General features: G+C 47.0%; 1 protein-coding gene across 1 annotated transcript; it reads left to right on the top strand.

The window, feature by feature from the left end:
• Positions 1 to 4,513: 4,513 nt before the first annotated feature.
• On the top strand, positions 4,514 to 14,707 carry LOC136580388 (ribose-phosphate pyrophosphokinase 1). The gene is made up of 7 exons (XM_066580928.1): positions 4,514 to 4,755; positions 8,852 to 9,035; positions 9,156 to 9,254; positions 11,981 to 12,105; positions 12,268 to 12,441; positions 12,660 to 12,819; positions 14,239 to 14,707. The coding sequence occupies exons 1-7, from the start codon at positions 4,634 to 4,636 to the stop codon at positions 14,329 to 14,331; spliced, it is 957 nt and encodes a 318-aa protein (XP_066437025.1). The 5' UTR covers positions 4,514 to 4,633; the 3' UTR covers positions 14,332 to 14,707.
• The last annotated feature ends 1,391 nt before the right edge of the window (positions 14,708 to 16,098 follow it).

Here is a 16,098-nt window from a genome sequence, read left to right on the forward strand (position 1 = left end):
TGGGAGGGGGCGCACATGGGAACCTGAACAGAATAACTTTTTTATCTGGCAAGTGGACTTCAGTGGTGGGCACCGCAGTTACCAGGAAGTGGGTGAGTATAAAAAAAATATATCAGCCGACTGACTCCCTGTCATCGCACCTAACTCCACCATAAGGGCTTATTCTGCAAGAGGAGGAGGCGGGATGGGGCGGGAGCTAGTGTGCTGAGCTCCCATCCCCTGCCGCTGTTTGCAATGAGATTGGGCCGGTGGAGCTTAGCTCCGCCCCATACCCCCCCTCCCATTGCAAGGGGCGGAGAGGAGAAGGGGGAGGGAGTTTAGCAGTCACATTGCTAAACTCCCTTCCACCTCCCTTCTCCGGGCGCTGTCATTGGCTCCCATAGGAGTCTATAGCAGCGGCCATTGTCCAGCCAGGAAAATAGTTCAAGGACTACCTTTCCTGCCCAGCGTACAAGCGCCCGGCCGGGCACATTTACTTTGCGGGAATACGCCTGTGTGATCTGCTGCATTGGAATCCAATGCATCAGATGGTAGCGTATTTCGGCCGTCCGTGAAAACGCCGGCTGATATATGCTCGTGTGAATAAGCCCTAAGGCTAGCTTCACTCGGCTGGATTGCAAATAGACCTCAAAATCAACCAGGAGACAGTCCCAGCAAGTTGTTGTATCATGACATGTCAGCAAATGTTGAAATCTCTGAACCCGAAAACATACCGAATAACGTGTGCAGAAAGTGAAAGGCAAAGCTAAACACATAAATGACTGTATGTGGTTGCTGACTATGATTGCCCAACGGACTTTTGGACCTATTGTTGTACTTTATGACAAACAAAGCGTGGTTTTATGTATCAGGTCACATGAATTCACGGAACACGAAATACTGGTCTACTGGAAACCCCACCTGACTCACGAAACACCGCTGCTCAACCAGAAAATTGGCATTTGGTGCACCATGTCAGGAACACGAATAGAGGGCCTAATTTTCTTCAAATCAACTATGAATACCGCATTTTTTCTGGACGTGTATGAACAGTTTTATGACCAACTAACACCAGAAGCATGTACTGCTTTTTCCATCAAGATGGGCCAACATGTCAAACCTCCCGCGACTTACTGACATAGGTTCATGAACTGTTTACGGAAGAGTGAACAGTGAGCAAAGGGTTACTTATGACTGCATGCATTTTTATCTGTGAGGAATTTCTAAAGCAGAAAGTGTATGCCAATAACCCACATACCCTGGCTGCTCTCAAGGAAAACATCATCAACACTATCTGCAGCATCACCATTGAAGAGCTGCAGGCAGTATCAGCCAACATGTAGCGATGTGCCCAGGGGTACATAGATGTAAATGGACACCACCATCTTTTGTTAACATGGCTAAATCAATAGAAAGTTGGAAAAAACAATCCAGTTGATTGTTCTACCTGTTGCAGTATTATCTAAGGTAGGCTACTTTTCTGTGGCCCACCCTGCATAATATATATTTTTTTCCTATTGGGTGAGTGGGGGGGCCAAATCCGAGATTTGCTATGGGACCTTGAGAGTTCTATGTACACTCCTAGCTGGCACTGCTGAGGCATTACATCATCTTTCATTTGCATACAAAATTTCCCAGAGTATTGCATGACCTCCTGAAGCCTACTTGGCTCTCTCCACAAGGAGAAACAGTTCCCATCCAGACCCACATCACAAACCTCTCACCCAACCAGCCTACACTGATGAAGAGCAAAAAACCCTGAAACAGCTGTCTGTACATGAGGATCTTTTCCTTCTGGAAAATAATCTGGTTTACCTTATATTCGCAGTGGCGATACAAAGCCTGTTAGAAAGACAGACATGGACTTACAAGATAGTTACCTTTACAAGGGAAAAGTGCATAAGTATGTGAGAGCTGTTCCAATGATTATCACTTCTGTGCTTTAACATAGAATGACACTCATTCAATGAATGGCGGCGGAGTACGCTGGAAATCTCAGCCTATTTGCCAGAAGAGCAGAATGATAAGCCCAAAGTGAACCACAGTTGCTGTCATATGAGAGGTCAAACAGCTTTCCTAGATTCCAGTAGAGGCTGGGATGGTCTCAGAAGGGTTTTGGTGAATCCACCGATAGGCTGTGAACCTGCAGGGGGCGCTCACACCTTGTACAAGCAGTGCATAGTGCAGCGTCCTGTAGGGTGACTCCGGACACAGGGCATACGTTAAGGAGCTGAGAGGGTAGAGTGGTCACTTGTCACGGTGGCACTTACCAGGCTCCCTCCTGGAGGTACAAACGTAGCCTCGGCCAGAGCAGTGCTGGGCCTCTTCCGGACACCCCTAGGAGAGGAATGGCCAATAAACATATGAACGGGAGACAAGGTTGTCACAGGTGACGCCACCATTCCGTTACCCACTGGAATGACTCTCGGCGGTAAATAAATGAGCCGCAGACTGTGTAACGTACCTCAGGTCCCTGAGAACGGTCAGGGCCTGGCAAAACTTTACTTGCAACTTTATCAGGATACACTTAAGAATACACTGGTGCAGGTAAACAGAAGATTAGAGGTCAGAGAGGAAACTCAGGATGAAACCGGTCCTGCAGTCTCAGTTATCTGACAGGAACCGCTCCTAGAAGGGGAACTCTCCAGAGGATAGGGGTAGGGTCACTCCATAGACACTCTCATGGAACAGTACAAGATTCAGATGCAGAGGGACCAGCTTTCCACTTTCACCGGTGGACGCAGCCGGAGCTTGGAAGAGGAGGCTTCATCAGCAGAAGGAACGTGGGCCATCTTGGATTGTGAATTCCAGCAAACACCTCCACACTGCTCTATGCAGTGACTCACAGGTGGTGGCACAGCTCTGCCAGATCTACCCGGGCACCCTAGCCACCCTCCAAGGTAGGAAGCTCAGGGGTACAGAGCTGGAAGGGAAGAAACGCCATCATAGTGCATACACTCTTAACCCCTTGCCACTATATGACATATATTTATGTCCTGCAGCGTCGAGGTATGTATGAAGAGAGATGGCGGGGCGACCTCTCTTTATACAGTGCAGGCATCAGCTGTTTATTACAGCTGATACCCACGGGCAATAGTCGCAATCGGACGCTCGGCCAACTGTGGCTGTTAACCCTTTAAATGCTGCTGTAAATTCTGACAGCGGCATTTAAATCCCCCGTACAGGTCCTGTACATTTCCCCCACAAGGACATCGCAGGGAGCTGTGCGGGTGTCATGGCAGCCGGGGCCCAGGGCTGCCTTAGCAGACTGCCTATCAAGCTGTCCCTGCTATGGCATAACATCACACTGCAGGAGCGATCAAAGCATCACAAATTGGGGTCCCCCAGCGGGGCTAAAAAAAAAAAGTAAAAATAAGATCAATAAAGTTTTATTAATTGTAAAAGAAAAAAGTAATAAAAGTTTAAATTACCCCCTTTTGCCATATCTATAATAAAAAAATCTAAAAAATACATGTTTGGTATCGCCGCATCCGTAAAAGTCCAATCTATCAAAGTAATGCATCATTTGGGGCTCATCCACACAGGCGAGAATGTGCGCGCACTCCGTATTTGGACCATTTTGTTTTGTTTTTTTTGCACACGAATTCACTGTTTTTCAGGTGCGCAAAAAACGCAAGAAGGTCCCTAAGATTTCACTTGCCTTTGTACGTATTTATATGATACCCCAACATGGACCAAAAGCGAACATCCTGCGATTTTTTTAATGTGCGTAAAATACGCATGTTTGAACACCCCAATGCTAAATCAATGGCATCCAGGTTACCCACATAATACAGAGCACAAATACGCCCGTGTGAGTAAGCCCTCATGAACGGTCTTTTTGAAGGCAACCATTAGGCTAGATTTGCACGGACATATTTGCACGCACAAAATTTACACGCGCCATACCCGTTGAATAGAACCCATTTATTTCAATGGGTTCGTTCACGTTTATTTGTCAAGCGAAAGAAAAAAATGCAACACGCTCTATTTTCCTGCGAATTTGCGCAGCAAAGATCCCCATAGAAGTTAGTGGGGGATGCGCAAATGCAGTATGCTAGGTGATGCGCGATACGCTACGTAATTCCACTGAAAAAAAGAACACATCTGTGTTCTAACAACGGCTTGCAATAATACTGTCTTCCAATAGGTGGCGCTGCAGAGGTATTGTTCTATCTTTCCATTTGCAACTCTCGCTCGGGAGGCAAGCGTCTTCAGCCCACGTGACTTTGGGGCGTCACCTGATGTAGTGACGTCATGCAACGCTTATAGAGAACGTCACTGCTAGCAGGAGATCTGTCCCCCATAGCGCCCCTCGCCCCGTGATGTTACTTATAACAAGCACTGCGTACATATGATTCCAGCGTGGCCACGAAGGGGGAAACTCATTTACCATTTTACCGTGCCCTGACCAACACCCTAAGGTCTGATGTTATTCGCCAGAACTCAACATGGCGGACACAGCCTCATGTAAGAAAGCATCCAATCAGAGAGCCAGGGGGTGTGTTCGGACGGTTCCTCATTGGTTGAACACAGGAATAGGCGGGGCAAAGAGTTTCGTCTCCGTTAAGCAACAGGACATCGTCCAGGCTCCCCCCTTGCCCTGCATCCTCCGTTCCAACGTCTTAGCTGCTCAAGGACCACCAGAGAGAAGATGCCGAACATCAAGATCTTCAGCGGGAGCTCCCACCAGGACTTGTCCCAGAAAATCGCTGACCGCCTGGGGTTGGAACTGGGGCGAGTGGTCACCAAAAAGTTCAGCAACCAGGAGACGTGGTAAGAGGGCTGAGACTGCGTAATCCCGGGCTGGCGGCTCCCAATAACGGCGGCCGTGACCCTGTAATGTGGGGGTGGAAGTCGCACTTCGCAAATAGATTGTAGAGCGTGACTATCTAAAATGGAAAAGCCGGGCGTGAGGGATGCCGGGAATTGTAGTTCTATTGACCTTCGTCTGATCGTGGAAGAAGGCTGCTGAGAACTACCAATCCCGGCATGCAATTGTGTAGGCAGCAGAGAATAAGCTGGAAGCACGTGGGAACTAATAGCCCAAAATGATGTGATGCCGGGAACAGCGCCCTCCGGAGCTCAGAGCGGACATGGCAGCCACGGCCTATAGGGGGCCTCATGTTATATAGCTCTATATGTCCGAGCACGTGTGCGGGAGGGCGTGGGGGTCCACATGGCTGCAGTGCAGAGGGGGGTCGTGCATATTGTAGTTAGGACCACCTTCATGTATGTTACCCCTCCTTGCAGATCTAGAAGGATTCTTCCGCTCACCCTTTCTGCGTATTTTAGTGCCGCATCTGGTCCGTATTTTAGGAGCCGCGATAAAAGCGTTAATCATGCATTCGCATGGCTGTATTTTTTACGCCTTTTTTAATTAAACGCAGCATGGCCTATATTTTGTGGTTTTTGCCTTAGTTTTCGGGGTGTTTGACTATTTTTGTTATGTCTATGTTGCTGCGTTTTTCGTGCATGCTGAAAAACCAAGGAGGACCAATTTGGTGTATTTTCTTTTCCTCGCGGTCTCCCGCAGCGTGCCTGGGCTCCGCACGGAACGTCACCTTTTTACACTTCCGTAGACAATGTTTATTTACTATGATACGGACCAAAATAGGACCCGCTGCGAAATCCTCTGTGCGTAAAACCTGCACGCCTGAATAGAGCCATTTAATCCGATCGTTCGGTTTTGTGAGCACAGACTGCCCACGCTGATCATGTCCGGGCGCCAGCGGGATCCTCTGCTTTATTTGCTACTGAGCCGGTGTCATGTCTTCTCTGCGGGGCGTACTGGTTGCCCCTTGGAGGTGGTGATTATTTCGGGACTGATTGTGTATCACAATGGTGGCTGGCAGCGAGATTTCTTTCGAACTGTGCCAGTGGTGGTGAGGCGGGGGGCTCCCTACCCTGCTCACCCTGGCTATGTAGGGGGTTATAAGTGCAGAGGTGGTCCGTTCTTCTATATTACCAGAAGGCCTCATGCACACTGATTCCATGTGGGGAATCTGGTGGTGACTGCTGTGGGTGACCCTGTGTGCGGGCCACGGTGACCATGCGGACCTATTCTCTCGGGTTGTCTGTACTGTGGATGGGCCGCACGGCTCGCCGTCGGACTTGCCTTGCGTGGTACAGATTTTTTTTCTTTTAGGCCTCATGTCCACGGGCAAAAGATTATTTTAAATCCGCAGTGGATCACCCGCATGCGGATCCGCGCCCCATAGATAAATACCCGCGGATGGTCAATAAAAGTGATTATTTTTTTTAAATGGAGCATGAAAAAATCCGGACCATGCTCCATTTAGGTGCGGGTCTCCCGCAGGCTTCTATTGAAGCCTATGGAAGCCGTCCGGATCCGCGGGAGACCAAAATCAGAATTTACTCACCTGCTCCGGATCTTCCCTTCGCGGCTTCATCTTCTCTCCGTCGCGGCCGGATCTTTTTTCTTCGGTCTGGCGCATGCGCGCGGCATGCAACCGATGTGCCATGCACATCCGCCGGGCCGAAGAAAGATCCGGCCGCGACGGAGAGAAGATGAAGAAAGGAAGATCTGGAGCGTGCGGAGAGGTGAGTAATTGCTATTTTCAGCCCTCATGTCCGCAGGGCAGGAGGGACCTGCTGCGGATTCTCTGTAGCGGGCCTGATTTTCCCCATGGATATGAGGCCTAAAACTTCTGCTTTTCCCGCTGATTCTGTGGCCCATCTGCAATGTCAATTGCGGATCGGACGGCTTCCATTGACTTCCTGGGGGTACCGCAGGAAGATGGAGCAGGCTGCAATTTTCTTTTTTTCATCTGTGGGCGGAAACCGCAATTGGTTCCCGCTCGTGTGCATGAAGAATCTTTTTGGGTGTTTGCTGCAGAATCTGGAGGCGAACGCCCGCGTGCGTGAGGCCTAAGGAAGAATAAAGCATTTCAGGAGAACGGGGCGTTTCTGTGAATTGTCACCCCGGCTGTCGGTGCAGAAACCCATGTCCACCCCTTCTCTGTAGGCTGGACCACCTGCTTCAGACTTGATGCCCAAGAAGAGCCCGTATGCCAACATAATGGAGGATCTATTGATGGCGCTCACTATGCCTACATCTATGCCACCTTATGGCTTTGCAGTTAAACCTGACAAGGATGTTCCTTGCTGGGAAGAGCTAAGCCTCAGATGCCTACAGACAGCCAGGCTCCTGCTCCAACGGCCAGGAGCGGGGAAACCTGCGATCCATCCGTTAACCCCTTCCATATGGTGATCGGTAGCTCTGGCTGCATGGAAGCGGATGAAAGGGAGCGAGTTCCCCTGTCAGACATGTGCAGTAAAGTTTTTGTTTTTTTTTTGTTTTGGGGGGGGGGGGGGGGGGGGTTGGGGCTGGGGGAAAGGTTCTTCTAAGACAGACACATACCCCAAATTTCTTAAGAAATGTGGCACATTTTAGCCCAACAAATTTCAGTTTTGCTGACTTATGAAGTTCCTGTCTTAAAGGGGTGGTCCTGCGAAAAGACCTTATCCCCTATCCACAAGATACAAAGGTGATGAAGTACAGTATAGAGGAAAGGCTGAACCTTCTTAGCTTTCTATCCACCCTTACATGCGTGTTAGATTCCAGTCAGGAGAGGTATCAGCACCAAGAAGACGAGTGAGGAGACTTATAAGGCCATCCATGCTCCTGCAGTCAGAAATGACCAGCCGCAGAACTGGCTGTTTGAAGTAGTGGGCACAGAGGTGCAGTACCTGGGTACTGCAGTGTACATCTGTGCTTGACGCCCTACTGTACACTAATACCCTGTACTCCTGTATGTATGAAGCTTAGACATTCTCTGAGACTTTTACTATTGATGACCTGTCCTTGCGATCAGTCATCAATAATTAATCAGCGGGGGTTGCTGCCAATTAGCTGATCGTCATTACAGACAGCGCTGTTAATGTTGCCTTGATCCAGATTGCTACTACAGACAAGATATCTAACTCTCAGCTGGGACCAGCTGTGACGTGACGCCATTAACAAATACCAAATGCAACATTGCATGTGACATGTCTCCGTGTAGCCTTAAGCCTAAATCAATGTTGCGGGTACCTGTCCAGTTTGTAGGGGCTCTCCGCTATCTCTGGACCCGAGCGACTCGCTGTATATGGTGGGTGGCAGTAGGGAGCAGGCTCTCTCATGTTGTTGCTGTGACTTCCATAGAAGAGCTACGACTGCTGCATAACTCGCCGCGCTGCTTCCGTATCTCCCATGTGCAGCTGTGGAAATTCTGCAAAACAACATAAGACAGGTCGGCTGTTTCCATCCACCTAGCCATAGCTTACAGAGAGGTATTTGTCATCTGAGCTGCCATGGGAATACGTCTTTAAGGTCCAATCACACGTGGGGGATTTGCTGCAGCGAAAAAATCTGTACTAAATCCTGGGCATTTTGGTGCAGATCCACAACAGGTTTCAACTCCTTCAATTGGAGCAGTGAAATCCTCTGCGCCAAATATCTTACTTTTCTGCTGCAGCAAATCTGCCACCCCTGAACCCATCCTTGGGGTACGTTCACATGTAGCAAAGCTGCTGCAGATCTCCCGCATCACAATCCACACCAATGGTGTGGATTTTAATGCCAAAATGTGCATTTTGCCACGGAAAATCCTCATGATTTCCGCTACGTGTGAACATACCCTAATGAGCGGTTAAGAACGCCATTCACATTTCGAAAACAAGTGCAGATTTGCAAACCCCATCTTGGCCCTTCAGCAGTGTAAGCACGGAGCGGTGGGGGTTGTCCGGGCTGACCGACTAGATTCTCCACTGACGGTCGCCGCTGTCCTCGGCCCTCGTTATTGGCAAGAGATGAAGACGCAGAGGAGCTGCGGGTGTCGTACTAATATTGTGTTTCACTGACTTGCAGTGTTGAGATCGGAGAGAGCGTGCGAGGAGAAGATGTCTACATCGTCCAGAGTGGCTGTGGGGAGATAAACGACAACTTGATGGAACTTCTCATCATGATAAACGCCTGCAAGATAGCGTCCGCCTGCCGGGTCACTGCGGTCATACCTTGCTTCCCATACGCACGACAGGACAAGAAGGACAAGGTAAGAACTTGTGTGCTTCCTGCAGAAACTTAGCAATGATTCAGTATGTGTTTGCTGCATGTAAGGCCTTGTGAGTAGTTTAATAACTCTTTTATGTTTTTTGGTTTTTTTTCTCCCTAGTCAAGAGCTCCAATCTCTGCTAAGCTTGTTGCTAATATGCTGTCTGTAGCTGGGGCTGACCATATCATCACCATGGACCTTCATGCCTCCCAGATCCAGGTATTTCACTTCTTGTCTTATTAGGGCCGCTAATATTGTTGCAGTCTTAGGCCAGCTGCACACGACAGGGTCGGGTTCTGCATGGCCAGCTGGCATGTGCTCGTACCTCACATTCTTCTTTTTCTGTACTACGGATTGTCTGCGCAGTACGGGGTTTTTTCTTTCTTAAATCCCTGCTTTTTCTGCGTAGGTGTGTGGGTACCTGTGACCTTTCAGCAATATCATTGCGAAAGGCTGCGTGTCGAATGGCTTCCATTAACTTCAATGGAAGCCATCCGTGTGGAATCCGCACTGAAATAGTCTTTTGGGAAAACTTGGGTCCCTCTGACTTCACTGCCTTTTCCAAATTAGTTATTGAGAAGTGCATGCACACTGATATAGCCAAGGTCACACAGCTGTATCAAAAGCAATATGCTTCTAATTTATTAATAGCATCATGTTACATATATATTCCAAATGACGTAGCAATAGAGATACATGCCCTTAAAGTCCTAAGAATTCATAATAGGCTAAAGGCCCATTTCGACACAACGATGATCGTTCAAAGCCATCTTTTGAGGGATAATCGTTGTGCTTAAATGCACTGACATCGTGCAGTTTTCATTAAACCATCGCTCATCGTTGTCTTTCAGTGTGTTGAAAGACAACATTGAGTCTTATCAGGGATACAGCTGATACTATTGTTTCAGCTGTATCCCGCTCCCTGATGACTGGCTAGGTATGAAGAGCACAGCTGTCCAGCTGCGTTCTCTATGCCCCGCACGGAGTGCTCTGCTGTATAACAGCCGGGCGCTCTGTGCAGAAAACAGCTGGATGCAGAAGACAAGCGAGGGCACCCCACTTGTCTTGTGCATCCTCTGCTCAGAGCGTTCAGCTGTATGACAGCCGGGCCCTCGGAGCGGGGAACAGCTGGATGCAGAAAGCAAGCGGGGACGCCCCGCTTGTCTTCTGCATCCTATGCTGGGAGCGCTCTGCTGTATGAGCGCAAGGCGACTGCTCAATGTTTAAGCGGTCATCTTGCAATGTAAATGACACAACTATTATCACTCAAAAGACCTGTTTTGAGCGATAATCGCTGTCTAAATGTGCCTTTAGTTTCCAGTGATTAACATGTTAATGTCTCAGGGTGTGTTACTACTAAAACACATTATTTCCGAGAAACAGAGAAAAGTGAAACTTAACAGGGAAATAACTTATTGCTTGTCCTGAGGAGTGCAAAGGGAGGGGGGAAATAAGGAGCTTCTCTTATCAGAATGTAAGTCTCATGAGAAAAGCCTGTAGGAGGGCAGCCTGAACCTGAGACTTACCTGCTGCCTATTATAATAGGAGGCTATAGATCTAGCTAGAGAGATGGCTATATCCTTACCATAATATGCAGCTATTTTTTTTTTCTCTCCCCCTCTGCGAGTTGAAACTGCAATTTATTTCCGCTCGTGTATAGGAAAAAACGCTTTTCCATACACGAGCGGAATCCGGAGGTGAACGCCCGCTCCGCAATGCAAATGCAATTGTGTGCAGCTGGCCTTAGGCCTCATCCATACAACTAAGTAACTGTCTGATCCACATCGGATCTTCCTGATGAATCTGACAAATTGAGCCTTGGAGTTCTAATACAGATCCGCACACAGATGTGGCCCCAGTCAATGGTGCAAATGTGGTTACTGCTGCCCGATGGGAATTGCGTTTGATAAGCGCATAAAGAGGACGTATCGCTAAAGCATCGGCGCTCCATTCACTGCAGCTGGTAGTGGCGGCATTGAGTATATCACTGCCGTTTGTGGTTGGGGATTGTGCTGCGGTCAGCAGAGACAGTCATATGATCGGTAGCAGTGATGTTTGTCACAACTGGCAGTGATGCACTCAATGCCGTCACCATCGGCTTGGTGAGACTGACTGTAGCAGAGTGCCAGGGCTCCGCTACCTCTGGCAGTCACATTAAGTATGATTGTTGCAGTACTGCGCATGTGTGAGCACCGCTTCATTCCCTGCAGGGGTTGCAGTCTCAGCGGTGAGACCCCCAACCAATCAAAAACTTTTATCACCTATCCAATGAATAGGTGATAAAAGTAGATTCTCATACAACCCCTCTAAAGGAGTTTTCCAGTAAGAATACTACTGATGACCTTTCCTCATGATAGGTAATCAATAGTTGACCAGCTGGGGTCTGTCACTGAAGCCACCAACTGATCAGCTGAGCGGGCGCATGCAGTCAGCGCTACAATAACAGAGGTCAGGACCGAAGCCTGCGCATTAATTTCAATGAAAGCCGTGCTTGCAGTTACAAGCGCCGGCCACTACACAGCAGTCAGCGCCAAGGCTTCCGCTCCGACCTCTGTGTTACTGCGCCATTGACATGCGCCCGGGGCTTGTCATGAGGGCGAGTGACCACCCAGACCAATGCATTTATGCATAATTTATGCCAGAAACGGGGTGTAAACTATACCAGAAATCTACGCCAGCTTCTAGCTGGTGTCATTTCTGTCATCGGAGTTGAGATGCAGCGATTAATCTATAAAGATTGCGTTCCTTGTCTTAGAGGGAAACGTGGCATACTACTCTGTTCTACACGGCGGGCCACCACAAAAAGGCATACCCCATGCAGTACATGGAGGGGGGGTTTAGGTTTAACAGAAGGCTTAAATGCTGTGTGCACAGAGCCTTGTTACAGCCAGCATAGACTTTGGACCTGCTCAGAAGGTGCTCAATAACTACTTTATCTATTCTAGGGTTTCTTTGATATTCCTGTGGATAACTTATACGCTGAACCTGCTGTCTTAAAGTGGATTCGAGAAAACATTGCAGAATGGAAAACCTGCACCATAGTGTCACCAGACGCCGGCGGTGCCAAGAGGTAAGACAAGTATCCTAATGACACTGCTTACCATGGGGAGATAGAAATATATTAGAAAAAAGGGAAATAGTTGAAACTTCTCTCTTGCGTTACAGATGTGACTCGTCTGCGGCTGTATGCACTCGCGGGTGGTCAGTTACTATGTGTGTTCTTTCCATTTAGAGTTACATCAATCGCTGACCGACTGAATGTTGACTTTGCGTTAATACACAAGGAAAGGAAAAAGGCCAACGAGGTGGACCGCATGGTTCTGGTGGGGGATGTGAAGGATAAAGTGGCGATTCTAGTTGATGACATGGCCGACACCTGTGGAACCATCTGTCATGCAGCAGATAAGTGAGTGGCATTAATATGGAATACCTAAAGTTGTGTAGGTCCAACCCCTCCTGCGCCCGATCAGAATTCGTGCTATATGATAGAAGTTCATTTTAGTTATTTATCTTTCGTACCATTTTCTGAGCGATAAGAATGGTAAGGCTTGAAATGTAACTTTTTTTCTTTTTGGCTTATGGTTTTATGCTCAAATGATTTACAGTTAGCTTTTCTCTTCGTAGACTTCTGTCTGCTGGAGCCACTAAAGTCTATGCAATACTGACACATGGTATATTTTCTGGCCCTGCCATCTCTCGGATCAACAACGCATGTTTTGAAGCTGTGGTGGTGACAAATACTATACCTCAAGAGGAGAAGATCAGACATTGTTCTAAAATTCAGGTATTGACACCTAAATGTAGAAGGTCCTTGTATAGGAAGCCATCCTCTAGTTCACTCTGTTATTCCCTTTACTTTCTGCTTCTAATGACAAACCACAGCAGTTTTCTTCTTACCAGAGTAGTGTAAAGGCCCATTTACACGCAACAATTATTGCTCAAAATTTGTTCTAACTGCCGTAAATGAGCAGTAATCATTGGGTGTAAATGCTGCTATCGTGCACTTCTCATCTGAATGATTATTTTAAGGTGAAGTTTAAATCCATTGTTCAGCTGCAGAGAGGTAAAGTAACTCTCGACAGACCATATGCTGTCTTCTCAGGCGCCGGAGATTACTTTGTATTCTGCTGGCAGCCCCTGAGAGAACAATAGAGCTATGTGCAGAGCCCAGCCCACATGACGTGCTCCGCAAACCGTGCCCAGAGGCCCTTTTACATGCAAATGAAGATAGTGTTAATGGACATTAGTGTCCATTAACACTTTATGCGAAATGATCATTAAAACTTTCAATTTTCAATAGTTTGAAAAGTTGCGTGTAAATGGGCCTTTAGAAAAAGAAATCTTTCAGGGGATTTTAGAGGTCAGTTTGGGCAGATATGCACAAACTACCCACAACAGGTTTTTATAAAAAGTAAAAATGACTTTCCCATCAGGTTTTTGTTGCCCCTGATAAATGGTAATCTGCTTCACTGTTCTTCCAAGAGCCCTATTATAACTTAACATGATTCCACTAACTGAATATCTCCTTCATAGGCCATCAGTTCTTTACTTTATGGGGTATGAGTAGTCAACTGATTAATAACTCCTTTATGTAGTCATCAGTTTTGTGTAGAGATTGGTCTCACTTACGATGGGGCCTGTCTCCACTGGGGCTCACAATCTGAATTCACCTATTGCGGTACGTTCACACGTAGCGGAAATAGTATGGATTTCCCACAGTGTAAAATGTGCATCATTTCCACTTCAAAATTCGTATCATGAGTGCTGATTCACAGAAGACTTCACACCTTCTATTGAAAGAGTGAAATCAGCAGTGGATCCACACCTTTTGTGTGGATTTTTGACACTACAGAAAAATCGCAGCATGTTCCATCTTTTGGCGCTCGCCTCGCCCATTGATTTCAATGGGACCTTAAAAGACATTGCATGACACTTGCATGCCGTGCAATGTTTCTTATTGATATCAATGAGAAACACTTGTGATCCTCTGAGGATAGCAATTTCACAAAAGCGATGAAGTATTTTTGAATGAAAAACTCCCTGCATCGGCGCGACAAACGCACGTTGGCAAGCGTGATATCTGGGTGAGATTCGCATCCCAACATCGCACTCGTCCGTGTGACTGTTGCCTTACTCTTTGTCTTAGTCCTATAACATGTCTGTAGATCTGACTACTTTCCATGTTGCCCGCTTCTCCCAACAGGTCATCGACATCTCTATGATCTTGGCAGAAGCCATTCGACGAACACACAATGGGGAGTCTGTCTCTTACCTGTTCAGCCATGTTCCTTTATAGCACCCTCACTTGCTAATGAGGTGTTCCCTTTCCTGTGGTCCCATATGTACACCTACCGGGGGCACGATGTAGTCGGCTGTTTTTATTTTGCATTCCCACTTTGCAATGAAGCCTGTTGTGAAAGACATGGGAATGGTATTCACTCTGCTGAAGAGGCCCATCTATCAACTGTAGCTGCATCGGAAGGCATGAAGAATCCGTCCGTCATTTTATTTGTTGTGTGTTTTAATGAACTTTCTGAATGAAGATGGAAAGACGACCATTCGGATGTCTTTAATGTTTTCGTTTTTTTTTTCTTTTTAATAAGAGGCCATTTCGCAGTGATTCTACTGGGGATGAATGACCTCAATGCTAATAAAGCAGGCGTTTATTTACATTTTTTTTTGTACCTTTTAGTAATTGACAAAATGCTTCTCCAGACAAGCCGAATATAGTCTATATATTAACCAAAAATCTACCTTCAAACCAAGTCATCAATATGTATAGACATTCGACTTTAAACAATTTGTGCCATGATGCACCGCCCCTATGAGAACATGGGGAAAACAGGAGCCACTATGGGACATGGAGAAGGGGGGTATATAATCAGGGGGTGCCATCTTGGCGCAACCCCTTTTAAGGAAGGGGCTTAACAAAGAAATTGCTGTAAAAGTTGAACTGCAGCCATATTTTACAAAGTTCCTCAATTTTCACATGATCAGCACTAATTGGCTGATAAGAAATGACATGTTCTGGGGTGCCCTTTATTTCATGACAAATTAAAAGGGAATTTCTGGGTTTTAAAAAAATTTGCTGGGCAGAAAATAATTGGATAAAATAAAAAAAAATATATATGACAGCCATGTGCCATTAATGTGACCACTGTAATCATCGGCCCAAGCAGCCATGTGCGTGTCAACAGCACATGAACACTGAGCCCAGTGATTGGCTGCAGTGGTCACATGACTGCTGTAGAAACTTCAAGGGGACTTCTTTTTTTTTTTCTCCTTCTTCTAAACTTTGAAAAGACTCTAGACTTGTGTCATTGAGGGCTTATTCAGATGACTGTATATCGGCCGGGTATTTACGCCGGCCGATATACGGCATCCCTCTCTGCAGGGGGAGGAGGCTGGAAGATCTGGGAGCAGTGCTCTGAGCTCCCACCCCTTGGCACGATTTGCAATGAGAGGGGCAAGGCTAAGTTTCTGCAACTCAGCTCCGCCCCTGTCCCGACCCTCCCACTGCAAATAGTAGCGAAGGGGCGGGAGCTCAGAGCACTGCTCCCGGATCTTCCAGCCTCCTTCCCCTGCAGAGAGGGACACCGTATATCAGCCGACGTGAATACCCGGCCGATATACGGTCGTCTGATAAGCCCTAAGGGTGTGTTCACACGTCACTGACTTGCCATAGATTTTGATACAGGTCTGTAGCTGATTTCATTCCTTTAATTTGAATTCTATTGCAAGGATGAAAGCTGCAGATCTGCACCAAAATCCATGCTAAAATTTGCAGTAAATTGGTAATGTGAATGTAACCTAAAAGGATCTTCCAAGTGTCGAATTTGCACTTGAAATGTGTGTCCAAGGGAGTGTCAATGGAAGTGAAGGAGGCCGTCCAGCAACCAGAGGGAGAGCAGACAGTTTAGGAATGACCAAATGAACAATTTAACACAATAAAACTTTGTTTTAAAAACCTTTTTAAAGGGAAAAATAAAAGTTCACTTCTGAAGCAAGAACCTTTTAGACAGATGAATTAAAGGTTAACTGGTATAAGAACGATAGAGCAAAA

The sequence above is a fragment of the Eleutherodactylus coqui genome, chromosome 10 (genome assembly GCF_035609145.1).
Source record: "Eleutherodactylus coqui strain aEleCoq1 chromosome 10, aEleCoq1.hap1, whole genome shotgun sequence".
Taxonomy (NCBI): domain Eukaryota; kingdom Metazoa; phylum Chordata; class Amphibia; order Anura; family Eleutherodactylidae; genus Eleutherodactylus; species Eleutherodactylus coqui.

What these genes read in the sequence shown, in the direction of transcription:
- LOC136580388 (XM_066580928.1), top strand. Translation starts at nt 4,634, where the DNA reads ATGCCGAACATCAAGATCTTCAGCGGGAGCTCCCACCAGGACTTGTCC. An exon ending in TTCATGCCTCCCAGATCCAG is followed by an intron (nt 9,255 to 11,980) that starts GTATTTCACTTC and finishes TATCTATTCTAG; the next exon opens with GGTTTCTTTGATATTCCTGT. An exon ending in ATCTGTCATGCAGCAGATAA is followed by an intron (nt 12,442 to 12,659) that starts GTGAGTGGCATT and finishes TTCTCTTCGTAG; the next exon opens with ACTTCTGTCTGCTGGAGCCA.